The 20,215-nt window shown below is 42.6% G+C and overlaps 1 protein-coding gene across 1 annotated transcript; it reads left to right on the forward strand.

Annotated features, from left to right (window-relative positions):
* Positions 1-329: 329 nt before the first annotated feature.
* IL10RA (interleukin 10 receptor subunit alpha) lies at positions 330-15,184 on the forward strand. The gene is made up of 8 exons (XM_044666355.1): positions 330-396; positions 4,267-4,336; positions 4,481-4,603; positions 6,335-6,513; positions 7,723-7,892; positions 8,539-8,692; positions 11,567-11,685; positions 12,936-15,184. Exons 1-8 carry the CDS (start codon positions 330-332, stop codon positions 13,872-13,874), a joined length of 1,821 nt encoding a protein of 606 aa, XP_044522290.1. The 3' UTR covers positions 13,875-15,184.
* Positions 15,185-20,215: the final 5,031 nt, after the last annotated feature.

A 20,215-nucleotide genomic window follows, 5' to 3' on the forward strand; every position in this document is an offset into this window, starting at 1 on the left:
AGATGTAAAAAGCTACTCATAAAAATTAAAAATTAAAAAAGTCAAAATCCCTGAGTTGGTTCGAAAAGGGCTGACTCGGCGTCCGAGAAGAGCTGAGAGTCTAGTCCAGGCGGCAGCTCTCTCGGCGCGTGGTCCTGGGGAAGCCTCTTCGGGGCTATGCTGGCAGGGGCTGACCTCCGGGCAGAAGCGAAGCCACACCCTCCGGGACAGACGTCATTCCACTCGTGCTCAGTTTCGGTAGAGCCGCGAAAAGAAAAGGCTTAAGTGTCTGATTGCGGAGCCGCAGCCCACACCGGGAGCGCTCTGCAGACAATGCTGTCAGCCCCAGGATGCCGCTGCCCTGGCTGGTAGCATGGATGGCTTCTGTATTCCTCCTCTCCTGCTTCCAGATCTCGGGTAAGGCTGAACCCCAGCTGCTTGGACAAGGCTCTCCTTCCCTCCCCACCCCACCCACCCAAGCCACTGAACACCCCTGGGGGAGGGCATAGGCTTCCCCCACCAGATTCCCATCCAGAGAACCGGCTCTGAGAAGCTTCACGGAACCGAATGGGATCCTGAGCCCTTTAACCCCTACCCTTTAATCCCAAGAGGAACTGGGAACCGTTAAGGTTGGTTTGAGGTGGCAGATGTAGGAAAATGCCCCCCTGCTCTCTCCACTCTACTTACCCCCAACTCCCACGGCCAACCTTGACTCCAGCTCTCTAGTCTCTACAGATGTGCCTCTGTGCCTCTCCCGGAATTCACATAACTCCCGACAGCCCAGATTCAGTCATTTTATTTTATTTTTAATTTAATTTTTCATTTTTTTAAACCCTTACCTTCCGTCTTGGAGTCAATACTGTGCTCCAGTACTGCTCCGAGGCAGAAGAGTGGTAAGGGCTAGGCAATGGGGATTAAGTGACTTGCCTAGGATCACACAGCTGGGAAGTGTCTGAGGCCAGATTTGAACCTAGGACATTCGGTCTCTAGGTCTGGCTCTCAATCCACTGAGCTACCCAGCTGCCCCCAGATTCAGTCATTTTAACAGTGTTTGGAGCTTTCGTCCTGTTTGCCCCACTGAATTCACTCCCATCCATCTCTTTCTTCATGTCCTGCCTGTCTCACTCAAGACCCCTCCCTCCCCCCAGATGACCCTGGCTCCTCTCCCCCTCCCCACTTTACCCTGCCCTCTCCACAATTCCCTGTCCTTCTACATACCCAGTCTTGCGAGTCCCTTGTACTTTTCCCAAAACACACACTCCCTCCCCTGTCCCCAAGAGTTTCTCCAACTTGAATGAGTAAACCCAGAAGAGACAAAAGAGGAATCTAAGCCATTCAGAGTGGGCAAAGAGAGGGCAGATTGTTTCCACATGACAACCAAACAGAAAGTCCAAAGTTTAGTTACTCACCCAGACCATAATTTTCCAAACTGTTCTGATGTATTCTGGTGTCCCCCACGATGACCTAAGTGGTTCTTGGAGGAAATTGCAATGTTCATGACATTTTCCTCTCTAAACATTAACTGGGAACAAATGGATATCAAAATACTTATTTGGTTTAGAAATGATCTTTATGAAAACAGATTCTGTGTATTTTATTTTGTTCCAAAATGTTACTGCCTTCCCTTCCTCCTTCATCCTTTTCCCCTTCCCCTCTACCCCCAGCATTCCCAGGTGCTGTCAGTTTATTCCCTGGCCAAATATCAGGTTTAATGCCAGGTCTCAAATCTTGCATATTGATTGACTGTTTCGGGTCAGTTTTCATCCTGATGTTTTTGGTATTTTGTCATCACACATACTGGTGGATCAAAAAGAAAGAGGCTTGAGGCACTATTGGAGACTAAAAGAGGAAGACAGACAATATCATGCCTGAGATAGAGGCAGAAACAGAAAGAAACACAGACCAATGCTCAGAGATGGGGATTGCCAGAAAGATCCTGGGAGAGAAGGACAGAATCTTGCCTCTTATACTTACTGCCTGCGTGACCTTGGACAGGTCAATTAACCTGTAAGGTCTCATTTTCCCCATCTGTAAAATAAAGGGACTAGACTAAGGGGGCTTCTGAGGTACCTTTCATCTATGGAGTTATAATCCCGAAAGACAGAGCCAGAGATTGAAGTGTTTTCCTAGAGACTCAACGGGAAAGGCATCACAAAGAGATCAAGAAAGAGAGACGAGATTTGTTGTCAGAAGGAAGATACAAACTACAGCTTCCCTTTGACAGAGAGAGACTAAAACTGAAACCCAAAAGGAGAGGGGAAATTTCTTTTCAAAAGAGACTGAGAGTAGCTGTGCACCTGTGCCCTCATCACAGCATAAATATTAGGGATAGAAGAGATGTCCCAGAAGAACTTGTAATCTTCTGCCCCAGGGGTTCATAACCTTGTTTGTGCCAGAGACCCTCCAGCAAGTCTGAGGAAGCCTATGGAACTCTTCTTAGAATACCATTTAAATGCATAAAATAATACTTATAGAGTTTCAAAGGAAATTAATTATATTGGAATCGTTATCAAAATACATTTTTTAAAAGTTTGTGGATACCAGGCTAATTGAGAGACCACGTATCCACTCAAGAAAGTGTATACCAGATCTTTAAGACTGCTGTTTTCCATGAGTGGAGGCACACCCATAACCCCCAGACTCCAGGAGGACAAAATTTCAAAGGATCGATTCCCCACATCCAGGACTAGGACAATGGTAGAACCAGCAAGGCTTGCTTATTGTGGAAACTTTGCCAAATCAAGGGAGGAGAATAGGTGAATTTAGACCTGTGCCCATTTCGCGAAACAATTAATTCAAGGAATCAAGGATGTTTAGTTTGGAGAAGAGAAGGCTATAGGGGCAAGAACGGACTTGCTCTATTTGGCGTCAGAAGGCAAAACTTGGCACCATGGTTGGAGGTTGCGTCAAGGAAGATGAAAGTTCCTTCTCAGGAAAAACTGCTCCAACATCAGTATATGTACTGACAAAATACCAAAAACATCAGGATGAAAACTGATCTGAAAAAAACCAATAGAAATGTAAGATTAGAAGCCTAACATTAAACCTGATATTTGGCCAGGAAGTAAATTGACATCACCTAGGAATGCCAGCGACATTTGCTATCTAGGAAGGTAGTGAGTGTCAGAAAGACTAAGGAGCAATGTTCTTTAAGTAGAAGGCCGGATGACTGCTTGTCAGCTGTGTTTTGGTAGGGGTTCTTGGTCCCCTGTAGATGGTCAGTTCTGAGATTCTGCGATTCTAAATTCCCCCAGTGGGCAGAGTTTCCCACAGAACATTGGAAAGAGATATAAGCGCCAGCCAGTAGGAGTCTAATACAGGAAAAGGAAATGGCAAGAAAACAATTATCAGACCCTAATGAGGAAATAACTGAATTAATTTAGCATGAGTTCTGTTTGTGGTGGAAAAAAGGGGGGGGCCCACATCCAAATTCAGCTCTGCCTCTTCTTAGCTATGTGACTTTTGGCAAATCACTTAACTCCTATTAGCCTCTGTTTCCTCATCTGTTAAGAGATAGTTTGATTAAATCACTAGTTCTTAACATTTTTGGTGTCATGGGCTTGTAGCCATCTGGTGAAGCCTTTGGATCCCTTTGTAGAATGCATGTTTTTAAATGCATAAAATAAAATACCTTGGATTACAAAGGAAATCAATTGTTTTGAAATAATTACCAAAATGTATTTAAAACAATTTTTTTAAGCATATACAATGCTCTATAGAACCATCATTATTTTCTCTTACTGCAGTGAATCGTTTCAAAGGAATCTTCTATTATATAAGCTCACAGGTCAAAAAGGCTTGGAAAAGACCTGGAAAAAGTGTCACTTTCTCTGTACACCTGCTCCCAGACCTTCCCAGGAAGCCATCTTTGCGGCCCGTTTTTCAGAAATCTCTAGGAAAAGAGATTCAGTCATCTATCATCCTTAACAGAAATTTTCTCCAGTACAAATAGAAAGTAACACCCCATTTAGATCACAGGAGATAGCCAAGGGCACCGGGTTGGGAGTTGGAAAACACCTCCGTTTGAATTTTGATTCTGCCACTTAATTTCCCCATGAAATTGGCCAAGTCACATCCCTGGCTCTGAGCATTCCCTTATCTGTTAATGAGAGACTTGGACTGGATATCTAAAATCCCTTCCAGCTTGAAATTCCCCCAAACCTCGGAGATCCAACCAGCAGAGGGGTCCACCTTAGAGATCACAGGTTTGCCGGCCTGTTTCACCAGGGGCCACTGCCTCCTTCTCTGTGGAACATCCGTCTCCATCTCTGCCCTTCTAATCCAAAGGTGCCGCTGCTTCCAGAGAGACACCCTGGACCACTTCGGCTCCTGAGCTGCCTGCCCCTTCCCCTCCCGAGCTGCCTGCCCCTTCCCCTCCCGAGCTGCCTGCCCCTTCCCCTCCGGAGCTGCCTGCCCCTTCCCCTCCGGAGATGACTGCCCCTTCCCCTCCCGAGCTGACTGCCCCTTCCCCTCCCGAGCTGACTGCCCCTTCCCCTCCCAGCGAGGCACAGCTGCCTAGTCCTCAGAACGTCCACTTTAAGGCCATCCTTTTCTACCACATTCTCCACTGGGAGCCAGGCCAGAATCAGACCCAGAACATCGTCTATGAAGTTCAGTACATGAGGTAAGACGTGTAGCCTGAAGGTAGAGTGATGGGCCCTATCCTGTCACAGGATACCAGACACACACAGGACAGACACCTTAAGTGAGAGAAGCAGTAGAGAGGGGGTGGTGTCCCAGAGGAGAAAGAACCTGGGATGAGTCCTGGGTTTAAATTCTACCTCCCCTGTGGACTAGTCAGAAGACTTTGGGCAGGCCATGTGATGGCTCTGTGCCTCAGTTTCCCTCTCATGAGGATGGGATAATACTACTTGCTTTAACTCAGTGAGCTGACATGAGGGAAGAACTCCATAGAAAAGCAGTATGGCACATTAAATAGAGTACTCCATGTGCAAAGGATCTGGGTTCAAATACTGGTACTGATCCTTATTAGTCTTGTGATCCTCAGTCAATCTATTTAACCCACTCAACACCTGAACTGTAAAATGAGGGGAGGGGAGGGGAGGAAAAAGACATTTATTAAATGTGCTTTATAAATATCTTGTTTGAGCCTCACAACCTTGGGAGGTAGGTAGGGTTATTATCCCCTTTTTTACAGTTGTGAAAACTGAGACAGATGGAAGTTAAGTGACTTGCCCCGGATCATACAGACAGTGAATGTCTGAGCCTGGGTCTTTCTGACTCTAGGTCCTGCACATTATCCACTGGCTGGATTAAAGGTCCCTTCTAAGGATAAAAGTCTTTCTACGGTCCCTTGGGATCTTATGACAGACTTTAAAGTGTTATGGAAATTTGATCCATTGAACCATTCAAGGAATGGTTCTTGAGACCACCAATTGCCTGGTTCTGTTGCTGTACTGATGAGCATGAAAATAGGTCCCTGCCGTCAAGGCCTTTATGGGGCTTCTGTAGCGTTAAATCAAAAACCCTTGAAAGAGCTTAAGGAAAGCACATGACACTAATTGCACAATAAGCATTCAGGTAATAACTGACAACTGACACTAATAGAGGGCCTTAAGCTCCACAAAGCCTGTGGGCTAAAAGCTCAGTGCTTGGCACATAGTAGGTATTTAATAAAATATTTGTTTATTGATGGCTCAATCAGTTGATTGTCTCATTGGAATGTGGAAGCAATCCCATGAGGGTTCAGAGAAAGAGGGATGAGTGTGAGATATGGTAATGATTAGATCGGAAGCTCCCTGAGGGCAGGGAATGTCTTTTGCTTCTTTTTTGTATCTCCAGCACTTTGTACAGTGCCTGGCACTTAATAAATGTTTATTGAAGGGCAGTTAGGTGGCTCAATGGATAGAGCACCGGGTCTGGAGTCAGGAGGATCTGGGTCCAAATCTAGCTTCAGACACTTCCTAGCTGTGTGACCCTGGGCACGTCCCTTAACCTCTGATTGTCTAGCCCTTACCCTTCTTTCTTAGAGTTGTTGCAAGGCAGAAAGTAAGGGTTTAAAATAAATCAATGTTAATTGAATTGAACAGATGGGACTTGGCTGACTGACCAATCACCCCAAGAAAAGGCTCTATAGATGTCATGGTGTAGAGATAGGGTAAGACTTGGGTTTCAGAAAGCCTGGGCGGGAAACAACAGAGAGAGATCTCATAGAGGGTAAATAAAGACTAATGGGGAACCCTCAAAAGGGAGAAGAGTCCAAAGGCGCTAGTCCTCAGATTGAGGAAGACACCTAACCCATACGAAGTTCCTCCTCTGGTTCCTTGTCCTGTGCCATCTTCACACAGCCCCAAACGTGCTTCCTCTTGAAAGCCTTTTAATATTTCCTCCCCAGGTATGGGGATTCCTGGAATCCTGTCCCCAACTGCACCAGGATCCCACAACTCTCCTGTGATCTGACCCTGCCAACCCTGGACCTTGATGACAATACCTACTGGGCCCGAGTAAGGGCCATTGCTGGTCACCAGATGTCTAACTGGACCAGGACAGATAGTCGATTCGCTAAAGAAGATGGTACTTTTCTTTCCCTTGGCTGAAATTTCTTCTAACTGGAGCCCAAATTTAGAGCTCTTCTCCATTCCACAGTCTCCTAAATCTTTCCCCCATTATTAGTCAAGGAGAATAGGGAGATGGGAGGGTCCTTGGAAGCCATCTTTCCAAGAAAGCTATCAAAAAGCAACCAAAATAATTCAGAGTTTAAGAGAGGAATTGGGATTAATTACTCTAGAAAAGAAAGGGCTTTGCAGAGACAGAGATATAAGTTTTAAGCAAGTGAGGTAGTATGAGGTAGTGGATATCAAGCCGACCTCAAAGTCACAAAGATTTGGGTTCAGGTGCCATCTTTGACACATACTATTTTTGTGACCTCGTGATTCTCTCAGACTATAGTGGTCTAGGCAGCTCTCTCAGACAGTCAAAGAGACAGTGTAACTTGTATTAAAAGAGGACATTTCCTTACTAGCAGCTCTCTATATCAATAAAATCACAGGGCCACTTCCTATCCCTATACAGTTAGGGCACAAGTGACAGGAGAATTTTTCTTGTAAAACTTGCAAAAGAATGTCCTAGCTGTCCAAATATGACACACTGGGGTTTGTTCCCCGAAAGACATTAAAGTCTATCTTTCTGAAGATGTTTAAGAAAAGGATAAATAGCCTAGAAATGGAATTCAATTATTCCTTGAACAAACACATATCAAACTGTAGGATTTCTGAGCTGACCAGGGCCTTAGGGATCACAGATCATTTATTATGTCCAAGATGTGATGTTAGGTGATGGGAGGAATACAAAGAAAAATAATCCACAGTTCCTGCCCTCCATCAGTCAACAAGCCTTTATAAGGAAGTCAGTAAATTTGTATTCAAATCTAACCTCAGACACTTAGTTGCTGTGTGCAAGTCACTTAGCCTCTGTTTGTCTTAGTTTCTTCATCTGTAAAATGGGGCTAATAATAGTACCTACTTCTCAGAGTTGTTCTGAGGATTAAATGAGATATTTGTAAAGCACTTAGCACTCTATCTGGCACATAGTAGGTACTATATGTTAGCTATCATTATCGTTTTTATTATTAGGCACTGACTGTGTGCTTGGCACTGCCCTAGTCACTTATTATCCAGTTGATAAGCCTAGGTAAGTACAATCTTAGAGACAGGGAGATGGACTCCATGAACTCTTAAGGACTTTCTAGATTAATGACACCATGATTCTGCCTCTTGCTTCTAGTAATTCTGAGGATAGACCATTTGAAGCTACAGTTGAGTAGCAGCAACACTATCTTGGGGGAAATCTTGCCCGCCAGGCCCCCACTGGCTAATGGAAATGTCTCTTATGAAAAACTCTTCAAACACTACCGGGAATATGAACTTTGCATCATCAAGGTGCTAAAAAATGAGGTAAGGGGACCCCAAGGAATGGAGGTTGGGGTGATATTCCTAAAGCTAGAAGCCATGAAAACTTAAACCTGTCTTAAAAAAAAGAAAGAAAATGACAACCCATCGTAGGCCAAAACACTGGTAGGACTAGTAAACAGATCATTTATCCAGTGGCCTGGGGGATGGGAGAGAGAACCCACCGGAGGTAGGGAGCTGGTCTCTGTCTACTTGTACTTTTTATTTGGAGAGATGGGGAGGGACAGGAGCATTGCTGAGAAGGACTGGCAACAGCCCAAATCCTTGGGCACAAGAGTCCTCACCTTCTAGAGAGGTCTTGAAATCCAAGTTTAGTGCCATCTTTCCTCTCATTATTCCAACACGATAGATTTGGAGCAGGGAGATTTCTTGGGCATAATCTAGCCCAGGTTCTCTACAGAAACCAAGTGACTTGCCTAACGTCACAAACATATTGAGCCAGGAATTGGACCCAGGTCTTATAACACCTGTACTCATCTGCCTCACTGTTCCATAGACCCTAAAGTTGTGGTCATTACAGAAATTCATGGCTTTATTGATAAGTTTCAGGGCTTGATTTCCTCTGAAAGGGGAAGCCAGGCTGTAACAAAAGATTGTTCCCCATCCCAAAGCTAACCAGTCCTTCTTTTAGTCCTTTCAGAGATACTACGAGAAAACAAATCAAACATTTACCCTGCCAGTCCTAGAAGGGGGGATGATCTGCATCGAGGTGAAACCTGTCATCAGGTCCAATATTAATGAAGGATTATGGTCAGAGAAGAAGTGCATTACAGTCCCTAAGCCATGTAAGTGCTGTTCAGGTCTTCCAGTAGGGTGGGGAACACAGGGATGGATTTCAGTCATGCTGGAATGATAAGAGGAGAGATGCAGGGCTCTCTTTATCACCTAGATCACCAGGGAATATCAGAAGCACAAGTCTGACCAGACCTGACTCCAAATAAATTCCCTCTTCCTTCTAAGATCAAATGCAAATTCCCCAATTTAGCATTAAAACTCCTTTACAACCTGAGGCAGAACTGTTTCCATGCTCATTGCACAGGATTCTTCACACACTTTCAGGTGCAGCCAAACCGGCCTTCTAGCTTTTCTTGGAATGTTCCATCTCCTTCTCAGGTCCCCTTTTTGAAGGCTCTTTCTCATGCCTGGAATGTACTTCCCTCCCTCCCACCCCCACCCCTATTTTCCTCAAAGATCAGCTCAAATACCACTACCTATATGAGACTTTTTAATAGTTTTTCAATTCCTCATACCTCCTCTGTCCAAAAAAAAAAAGTTACCTGATACTTCTTTTGCATTTATTTTGCACATATCCATATGTCTTCCTGTAGTTTCCCTCAGAAGATTGGAAGCTCCCTGGCAGCAGGCACTCTTATTTTTTTTTCTTTGTACCTATCCCTAGCACTTCTCACAGTGCCTGGCTAGGAGGAGGAAGCTGGTGGAGGGTGACAAAAAGCAAAACAATGGTGAGGAGGAACAGAGAAAAAAGGAATAGAGCAGGATTTAAAGGGGATAATATGATAAAGGACAATACACAGTAATCATAATGCTGAATGTGAATGGGATGAACTCACCCATTAAATGGAAGTGGACAGCAGAGTGAATTAAAAACTAGAATCCTACTATATGTTGTTTACAAGAAATACATTTGAGGCAGGGTGAAACACACATATTCAAGGTAAAAAGCTAGAGCAGAATTTATTATGCATCATCTAAAGTAAAAAAAAAAAAAAAAAAGCAGGAGTAGCAATCATGATACCAGACAAAGCTAAAGTAGAAATTGATGTGATTAAAAAAGATAAGGAAGGAAATTACATTCTCTTAAAGGGTACTATAAACAATGAAGTAATATCATTACTAAACATTTGTGCACCAAATGGCATAGCATCTAGATTTCTAAAGGTAAAATGAAAGGAGCTCAAGGAGGAAATAGATAGTAAGACCATATTAGTGGGGAATCTCAACTTTCCCCTTTCAGAACTGGATAAACCAAACCAAAAAATAAATAAGAAAGAAGCAAGAGAAATAAATGAAATGTTAGAAAAATTAAAGTTAATAGATATCTGGAGAAAACTGAATAGGAATAAAAAGGAATATACTGTCTTCTCAGCAGTATATGGTACAAATACAAAAATCAACCATGAACTAGGGCATTAGAAATATTGCAAACAAATGCAGAAAAGCAGAAATAATAAATACAACTTTTTCAGATCATGTGATAAAAATTATACTTAACAAGGGTCCATGGAAAGGCAAATTGAAAATTAATTGAAAATTAAATAAGCTGATTCTTCAAAACTGGTAGGTGAAAAAAGAAATCATAGAAACAATTATGGACTTCATTAAAGAGAATGACAATGAGGAGGCAACACTTCAAAACCTATGGATACAGCCAAAGCAGTACTCAGGGGGAAATTTGTACTGAGTGCCTATAGCAACAAAATCTAGAGGGAGGAGATCAATGAATTGGGCTTGCAACTTAAAAAATTAGAAAAAGAACAAATTGAAAATCCCCAGATAAAGACTAAATTGGAAATCCTAAAAATTAAAGGAGAAAATAATAAAATTGAAAGTAAAAGAACTATTGAACTAATAAATAAGACTAGGAGCTGGTACTTTGAAAAAACAGTTCCTGGCTAAATGCTAATCAAAGCTCATGGGTTGACCTCATGCTGATTCACAGAAACTAAGCCAACCTTTTGTCCATCATCTGGGTCCACTTTGTCTCCTACAAGTCCCGTTCTTCCTTGTTATCCTGGATGCAAAGATCTTCCTGCCTAAGAATTACCCTGTCTCTTTGACCCAGAGTATGGCAAAGCCCCATTAAAATGGCACCAATCCACCAGCCACAATGTTTTGAGTACCTCCTTATTATGTGCCAGATACTCTAGCATAGGGAAGTATTACAAAGATATGCAGTCTATTCCCCTCCCTCAAGAAGCCTAGTGTGAGGAAGACATACCCCCAAGAGGAAATAAATTATAATATGAGCTAATTGTCTAATGAATAATGCAGTGCAGATACATAGGGCTCTGAGTTCAGCAAAGAATAACAATAACTTGCATTTACATGATGTCTTAAAGTCTGCAAAGCACTTCACAAATAGTATCTCATTTTTCTCCTCATAACAACCCAGAGAGGCAAGTGCTATTATTATCCCCATTTTACAGATAAGGGAAATGAGGCAGATTGAGGCTAAGTAACTTGTTCAGGAACAGATAGCTAGTAATTTATATCAAATACAGATAGGCTGTATTTGAACTCAGGATTTCCTGACTTCAGGCCCAGTACTCTATCCCCTGTGCCACCTACCTACACTCTGAAGAAGTCAACTGTAGGCTCATTTCCCCACTAGGAAGTGAAGGGATATAGAGGGAAGAGCATAAAAGAATTAGGGATATAGGATAACAAAGTTCTCCAAGGCCAGATATAGTCTAATAATGCAGGTTGTATGCTTAAAGACCTATAGGAAAGATTAGTTGGATTCAATAGGAAGGATTTCCTGGAAAGGTAAGTTTAGAAGTAGCTTTGGGAGAAAGAAGAGACATCTCTGGAAGAAAGAAGTCCATGGCTTAGGACCAGGTTGTCCCCTAAATGCCAAAAGTTTATGTAAAGTTTCTCCAGCCCTCCAAGAGAATTAATCTCTCCGAACCTTTCTTTAGATCTCACAGTGACTACCATCAGTATCTTCTTTGCCTCTCTTCTGACCGCCTGCCTTACTGTTTGCTACCTGAGTATTCGACTCTACTTAAGAAAACCCAAGAAACTCCCTGAAGTCCTGGTAAGTAAGATCCTACTGTTGATATCTTGCTCTCAATAAGGATGATTATACTTGCCTACTCCTCTTGCTCATTCCAGGCAGCCAACAAACTTGAGAGAATTCAAGTTTTCTTAAATTAGTTAATCTCTAGAATGCTTCCAAGAGAGTTAGAAAACAGAAACCTTAAGAGACAAATTTTCTTGTTTCAACAGAAGGCAAGGGTGGGAAATGTGAAAGAGCCAGGAGGAAAAGAGGAGAGTCTGCTGAGTACCATTAAAATTTCATCATATCCCAAAATATTGACAAAATGTGGAGATTGTGCTTTGAATTGCATTTTTAGCAAAGTTCAGCTTTTGAGAGCTAAGCAACATCTGTGAATATGAGGAACCTTGGCCCCTTCCTGTCCTTTGGTTAATGTAAGAATGGCTGCTCCAACCACCTTAACAGGTTCCTCTGTGATTGACTAACTTTGGGATTGAGATTTGAGGGAGGAGTTCATTTTTGTCCAAACTACGGCATTAATGGTTTGGAAACTCCTGCTTCCTCTACTAAGGCAGCCCATCAACAGTTCCACTATGTGTAGTTATGGAGAATTTCCTGGGTCACTGAGAATTGTGCAAGGTCACAACCAGTTTATATTAGAGACTCCACTTGAATTTAGGTTTTCCTTTCTTCAAGGCCAGTTCTCAATCCACAATTATTTATTCAATGCCTATCATGTGCCAGACATTGTGTTGGGCAATGGGGATACTGGGAGGAGGACCATAGACTCCGGATTATAAGGGAATTCAAGAGATGATGTGGGGTTGTCAGGAAGAAAATCAGGTTCCTGCTAGGTCTGACATTCTGGGTAGGCATGCTTAAAATATATTTAAGAGATTAGAAAAGTCCTTTTCTGGGTCTAACCTAATTGCTTCTTGTTGTAGTTTTTATATTGCTATATATGTCTTCATAGAATTTCAGACTGAAAGGACCCTTAGAGACCTAGTCCTATCCCCTCATTTTTCAGATAAGGAAATAGAAGCCTAGAGAAACTAAATAATTTGGCCAGCATTACCCAAGTACTAAATTGGGGACTAGTATGCCAGCCCAGGTTTTCTGATCCCAGATAGTGGGTTCTTTCTTCTACATTGATCAGAAAAAAATGAAAAATGGACTGAGCTTCTTTACTAGACTTACCTGTGTGAAGGTTGGCTACCTCCTAGATTAACTGGAATAAAACTTTTCCTTCTTGTCCTAAGCCCTCACTGAAAATCTCCTCTTCTCCTTAGCTTTCCCTCACCAAACAAAGATCCTGTGGCATCCTGAGCAAGGAGCCCTTCAAAATGAAGCGAGATATCATCTGCCCCCTTGATGAGGCAGCCTTCCCCAAAGTATCCCTGGAGCTGAAGAACTCAGAGCTCCATAGCAGCACGGACAGTGGCTTCAGCAGCACCAAACAATCCCTGCAGTCGGAAGATCCCCAATTCCTTCTTCCAGTCTTGGACCCCATCACAAGTGGGCCCCCAGAGGAGAGGAGCCTTCAGCAACCAAAGAGCGACCTTAGCACCAGCAGTACCAGTACCAGCACCAGCACCGACAGTGGAATTTACTTGCATAACCTGAGCCCACAGTCAGGGCAGGAATGGGGGCAGCAACCAGGGAGTGGGGACCATGACCAAGAAGACAGTGGCATTGGCCTGCCCCAGAGCACCACAGCAACCCCACTAGGGTCCTCTCATGGCCTCCAGTACAAGAGGGGCTCCACAGCTCTAGAAGGTAACAGCTCTCCTCCCAAGCTGCCTGAGGAAGAGGTTGAAGCCTCTGTGGCCTTCCAAGGCTACCTGCAGCAGTCCAGATGCACAAAGAAAAGCCAGGAGGAGACCACCAGCCTGGGAGAGGATCCTTCCCCCATTGGCAGCCCAGGGTACAAATGCAGGACCCAAAGGGATGTAGAGTTAGGCTGGCCTCCACTGGCCCAGACTAAAGGCTATTTAAAGCAGAACTCACCAAGCCAGAGCCTTGGGATCCTAGGGGCTTCACCTGACCAGTGGATTGAGCCAGCAGAGGAGTGGAGCCTCCTGAATTTGGTCAACAATGGGGATCTGAAAACCTTTGACACGCCTGACCTCCCTCTTCTGAGCTTCCCCATAGCTCCTCCTCCCCCAGGGAACTTGAATTCGGATCTGATAACCTTACCTTTGATCTCCAGTCTACACACAAATGAGTGATTTGGGTTACTTGGGAGAAATAGAAGAGACTGACTTGATCTCAACACTATAGTTGATTTTGGGCCAGAATGGACCCAGCCCCAGAGTCACAGGCTGGGGGACAGCTGATAAATAGTAATATAAGCTCATTCTTCCGCACAACTAGAAACTACCTCATTTGCCTTAGAGACACTTGGTCTATGATAAGCCCTGACATACGGAGATGCCAGGGTGGGCATGGTCTGGGTGCACAGGAGAGTATCATACCATATTAACTGACATGGCCCTTTGTCTACTGTTAGAGTCAGAACCAGGGATCTCTGGGACCCAGCAAGGACTGAGGGGAACAGAGCAAGGAGGACTCCTTCTCTCACCCAAACCCCCTTTCCAGATCATGTAAAAAATGGGGTTTGGGAACCTCTATAATGAGGAATCTTGGCTCAGACCTGAAGGGAAGGCTAAAGAATGGGTATGGATAGGGCTGCATTGGGGTGATGGTTTTAGAGTAAGGGTTTCTGATATCAGAGCTTTAGCTTGGGGGGAACAGGGATAGTTTCCACTAGGGAAAAAGAGGGCAGAAGCTAGCCTTTGATCTTAGGGACAATCGGTGCTCATGACTGGGAGGAAAAACCCAGTGGGCCTGGGGAAGAGGAGAACCAAACAAAGGGAGAAGGCAGTACAGAAGTTCTCCCTCTGAGGAGCTTTTCCACCATTCTTTCAAACTATTATGGCTCTCTGCAGTTAAGGCTTGAAGTAACTTGAATTTTGAATCCTGCTTCCTATCTCTGTTGACTAACATGATACTTAACCTCTATTGGCCTCAATTTTCCCATCTGTAAAGTAAAAACAATGATGCCTATAGTACTTACCTCAGCAGGGTGATGTGGTTTTGAGATAAAGTGTACAATGCATTTTGCAGATTTTAAAGTATTTTGTAAATATCGGCTATTATTGTTATTCATGTTAATAAGTATTTATGGAGTTCTCATTCTGAATGAATGTTTACTAAGCCCCTACCATGTAGAGAGGGAACTGTGCTCTATGCCAGGGAGCTATAAAGTTGAGCTAAAATGCGGTCTCTATGCTCGTTGATTTTTCACTCTAGTAGGTAGATAAAACCTTTTCCATAGGGCCACAGACTCATTGGTGAGTTAGCGGGGTGTCCTAGAGGAATGGGTGGATGAGAACATTTTGTTCTACTGGCCATGAAGGTAGCTGAAGCAGAGGCTGTGGAGTGCTTGGAACTTGGTCAGAAATTGAAGATGTCGGGAGCAGCTGGGTAGCTCAGTGGATTGAGAGCCAGGTCTAGTGACGGTAGGTCCTAGGTTCAAATCTGGCCTCAGACACTTCCCAGCTGTGTGACCCTGGGCAAGTCACTTGACCCCCATTGCTCACCTTTACCTTACCACTCTTCCGCCTTAGAACCAACATCCATTATTGATTCTAAGGCAGAAGGTAAGGGTTTTAAAAAAGAAAGAAAGAAAGAAAGAAAGAAAGAAAGAAAGAAAGAAAGAAAGAAAGAAAGAAAGAAAGAAAGCGAAGATGTCATGATCATCTGCTGCGTCCTGGGCCATCCCCAGCTGTTCCGACTTTTGTCTTACCACTGGACTTTGATGCCTCTAGAAGAGGCAGGGAGACTCTGCCTCACTTAAATCCAATTTATACACAAGTCAAGGCATCACCCTACGATGTCATTGGTCCTCTTTGAAAACAAAGAACAAACAACAATACAGGGTATCCCCAAAGTATTGGTGTGGTTTAGTAAGATTTGGGGTCCCCCAGATAACTGAGTAATTGAATTTTCCTTTAGAAGGCTGCAATAGGTTTAATGGATTCAGATCCCAGTTACAGTATTTATTCCTTTGTGACCATAAGCAAGTCTTCACTTGTGCAAAATGGAATGAATCACATTTACATTCAATTTTATAAGATTCTCAGGAGAAAATTGCTTTGTAAACCTGGAAGAGGCTATAAAAATGGTGGCCATCAGTGATGCAGGCACTCAGTGTTGAGAGTTTAGATACCCTGTAAAGAGGGAATGAAAAGCAGAATTGGTCAGTGGGAACCTCTATGGGAGCTTTCAGTCTTTAATTGGTCAAAATTCTGTTCCTGGATAGTTGCTTCTAGAATTGCCCAGGCAGGGAGGGGCTGAGAGCTGGACCAGAGCATTCAGCTTATACCAGCCTTGGCCTTGGCAAGCTGGGTAGGGATGCCTGGTAGCTCTGGCTTAGTCTTAGCCTGAGCTGAAAAGAGCTCTGAACCATCCTGTATCATTCTTCCAAACTAACTTGGCACTAAGCTGAAAGCTACCAGAAGGCCAGAAGAAAGTCAAACCTGAGGAAGTTGGTATTCCTCACTCAGAGACCAGACATGCCTCCCTCTACTCTGGAGTTTCTTGACCCTTTTTATATGTCACAGAGCCCTTTAATGGTCTCATGGACATTATAGATTTTATCTCAGAATAATGCATTGAAATGCATAAAATAAAATACATGAAAAAAAGAAGAAACCAAATTATATTGAAATACATTTGTCAATTAAAAAAAAACAAAACAGTTTCCCAGGTCCCAGGTGAAGGATTCCCACGATGTAAGGTATGGCCCAGGAGAGCAGGTCACACTAAGGGATTAGGCAGCCCAACTCAGCCTTAGACCAGGGCTTGCCAGGATTGGAATCCATTCCTACCAATACACGCACACACATACACACACATACACACGTGTACATGTACACACTTTTTTTAGGGATCAGTGGAAAGGAGTCATTTCTGTACCTCCTATCAGCCCCAAATTTCTATTCTTTCAAGATTTAAATCCGTGATTGTTCTTTGCACCAAATATTTTACCCCAAACTGTAAGCTACAACCCTCTGCTTTCATTCTGCCTTAAACCAGCTCCAAGTTTGAAGTGAGGGAAACTTTACCTGGGCTTGGTTCTCCCTGTTTTCTGGGGATGAAAAGTATGAAACTCTCCTTCCAAAGCTTACGTGTGGGGAAAGAAACTTGCCTCAGTTGTCCTGGAAGAAAGAAGTATCAGTTTAGGGACTTGGGAGCTAAAACCAATCTTATTTCCTTTTGTTAAGAGAGGATTCATGGTACAGGAAGAAAAAGAATCCTGGATAAGAAGTCAAAAAGACCTCAATTCTAATTTCTCTAATGAGTAGCCAGGGGACCTTAGGTTGGTCAGTTCCCCCCATGGGCCTCAATTTCACCATTTGTAAAATAGAATTACATAACAGAATAATGATCTGAGACCTACCTTGCCTCCCTTGTGAGAGTATCAATCATGGAACTGAAGCGTCTTAGATTAAGAGCTGAGACAAACTTTAGAGATCATACCTTCCCACTTCTCCCCTCCCCATTTTGCAAAGGAAGAAGCAGAGACCTAGATTACACAGGTAGTACGTGGTAAAGCTTATATTGGAACTTAGGCCCTCTTGACTAATTTTGATTATTTAGTATATTTGATAGTATATCTGAAGGCATTTTGAAAACTGAAAATTGCTGCTGACATATAAAGAGATCATGGTGGAATGATTATTTCAAAAAAGTAAGTGGCTGAAGGCACCCTATATACCCAGACAGTTTGGGATAATGGCTCCTAGTAGGGGAACCCTCAAAAGAAAACTTTGTCAGAAAAATATAGACAGCTGTAGGAAATACTAAAGCATTTTCTCAAAAACTAGTAGAAAGGGACCTGATTTCAAATCCTGTCACACACATTTACATAGTTATATGATCCTGGGCCAGTCACTTGACCTCTTAGACTCAGTTTCCTCATCTATAAAATGGGAATAATAATAACACCTACATTCAAAGGTTGTTGTGATGATCAAACAGGATATTTGTTTTTAAAAAATAGCACAAATCTAATTCTTCAAAACTGGTGGGTCAAAGAAGAAATCATAAAAAAAAAAAATAGCACAGTGCCTGGCATATAGAAGATGCTATACCAATGCTCAGTCCCTTCGAACTCCTTCTTAGCTTTTATGCCCAAGGAAGTCAGAGAGTGACAACTGGATAATCACTCTCCCCATATGTTATACTCACATAGATAATAAACCTGAAAATTCAAGCCTGGCTGAAGGGATGCCGCTACCCTATATTTACATCTCTCAGTCTCTCTCTCTCTCTTTTAAACTCTTACCTTCTATATTTAATATTGATTCTAAGGTAGAAGAAGAGTAAGGACTAGGCAACTAAAGTTAAGGGACTTGCCCAGAGTCACACAGCTCAGAAGTGTCTGCAGCAGAATTTGAACCCAGTTCCTCTGGATTCCAGACCTGGGACTCTATCCACTATACTATCTCACTGCCCCTTTCTAGACAGTCTTGAGGACTATGAAGCAGTCAGCATTGTGAGGATCAAATGAGATAATATATATGTGAAGCATTTTGTAAACCTTAAAGTGTTCTATAAGACCTTTCAAAGAAATAGGGGAAAAATTCCAGCTAGGGAGGGGTGAGAGGATCTTTCAGATCAACAAAGAAACTTGATGGAAATTCCAAACAAAAATATGGGGGTTTTCCCAACCTCCACCTCCAAAATAATTTGAAATTTGAGAACTTCAAAACTATTGTTCCACTTAAGAGGAAAATATACCCCAAAGTTCTTTGGAAATAATGTTCTTTCCTTGTGAAAAGATGAGCCAAACCTTAGCCTGGGTCCATCTCTATTCTATTATCTGATTCATTGCTATTATCAAATGAGATAATATATGTTTCTTAAAAAGCATTTGGCACAGTGCTTGGGATATAGAAGGTACTTTATAAATGCTTATTCCCTTCCCTTTCCCCCTTTGAAAGGGAAGCTAGGAGGACATCTGAGTTCGGAGTCAGAGAACCTTCATTCTAATCTTGGCTACACTGCTTAGTTACTGACTGATGTTAAACACTCTTGGGGCCCTGGTTTCCCTAGCTCTATAATAGGGTGGGGATGGAGGGAAGGAGAAAACTGTGAAGAATAGAATAGGGGGTCTCCAGTGTCCCTTCCGAGTCTGGCATTCTTGAATTGGATTGGACAGGGTATAGTATACTTTTTAAGATTTGAATCTCCATTTTGAAACCAGCAAAGTAATTTAAAGAAACACAAGTCTTCTTTGTGGCTTTGGATTTCTCACTAATTTGAACTTTACCTTATCAAGCAAAACCCAAGGCCTGAGGCATGAGTCACTTCAGTCCATCTTATCAGCTTCCAATATCAACAGGTCTTTCCCCCATATGTGCTCTATCTTCATGCCTCCTTCCCTGCTTAAGACAATCTTTGCCTTGACACCAAGAAAATACTCATTTCTGGGGAAGTGCAGATGGTATCAGTCTTCAGAGAAGCCATCTAATCTCACAGCATCTTAGTCCTAGGCAGAACTTTCCTCCTAGTACTGTCTGTCCATTATCGGGGGTTGAGGATATTCGAGTTTGTCACTTTCACCAGGAAATGAGGGTGGATCAATGGTTCTGAGCCCCAGAAACACCAGCTCTCTGAAGCAACCTTCTCCTCCCAAGATGATGGGGAAATTTCTTTGGAGAGAGAAAAGAAATAAAGATAACAAAAATAATTCAGTTCAACAAATATTTACCAAACCAGTCCTGTGTTTGAAGCATCTAGGTATCAGGCTTAGATCAAACTCAACCGCTGCCTTCCTAGAGCTTACAATATAATAGAAAGATAAGTCACACATAAAGATAATTGTAATAATACACAATAAAGCATAGATGCATTACAAAAAGGTAATGTTTTGGAGGGGAAAAATTCTTGGAGTTGGAGTAAAGGCAGAGTTGAGTGTGAATCCCACATACTTAAAATCTTTTTAAATCTGTTTATTTAAAAAATATTTTCCCATGTTTACATGATTCATTTTCCTTCCCTTTCCCCTTCTAGAGCTGATAAGCAATTCCACTGGGTTATACAACTGTTTATCACTTGATACCTGTTTCCATAGTATTCATTTTTGCAATAGAGCAATCTTTTAAAACGAAAACCCTAAATCATATACCCATATAAACAAGTGATGTCATATGTATAACATTCTTTCTTATAAGTCCTTCAGGATTGTCCTGAATCAATACATTGCTACTGGTAGCAAAGTCCCTTACATTCAATTGTTCCACAATGTTTCATTTTCAGTGTACAATGTTCTCTTGGTTCTGCTCATTTCACTCTGCATCAGTGCATGAAGGTTCTTCCAGTTGTAAGGGTTAAAAAAAATTAAGATTGGACTAAATATAAGAGAAATGTGGCTTTCAAAATTAATATATCTCAAGTCAAATGACTTTTTAGCAGCTTTATTTATAAAATAGAGGGAAAGAGTGAAAGTAGAGAAATGAGAGAGAAGGTAGAGAAGGTATCTATCCTGTCATGCTGATAA

This window comes from Gracilinanus agilis, chromosome 3 (assembly GCF_016433145.1).
Source record: "Gracilinanus agilis isolate LMUSP501 chromosome 3, AgileGrace, whole genome shotgun sequence".
NCBI lineage: Eukaryota > Metazoa > Chordata > Mammalia > Didelphimorphia > Didelphidae > Gracilinanus > Gracilinanus agilis.

Coding starts and splice junctions, on each gene's coding strand:
- IL10RA (XM_044666355.1), top strand. CDS start 330: ATGCCGCTGCCCTGGCTGGTAGCATGGATGGCTTCTGTATTCCTCCTC. Junction 4,604..6,334: donor TATGAAGTTCAGTACATGAG/GTAAGACGTGTA, acceptor TTTCCTCCCCAG/GTATGGGGATTCCTGGAATC. Junction 8,693..11,566: donor CATTACAGTCCCTAAGCCAT/GTAAGTGCTGTT, acceptor ACCTTTCTTTAG/ATCTCACAGTGACTACCATC.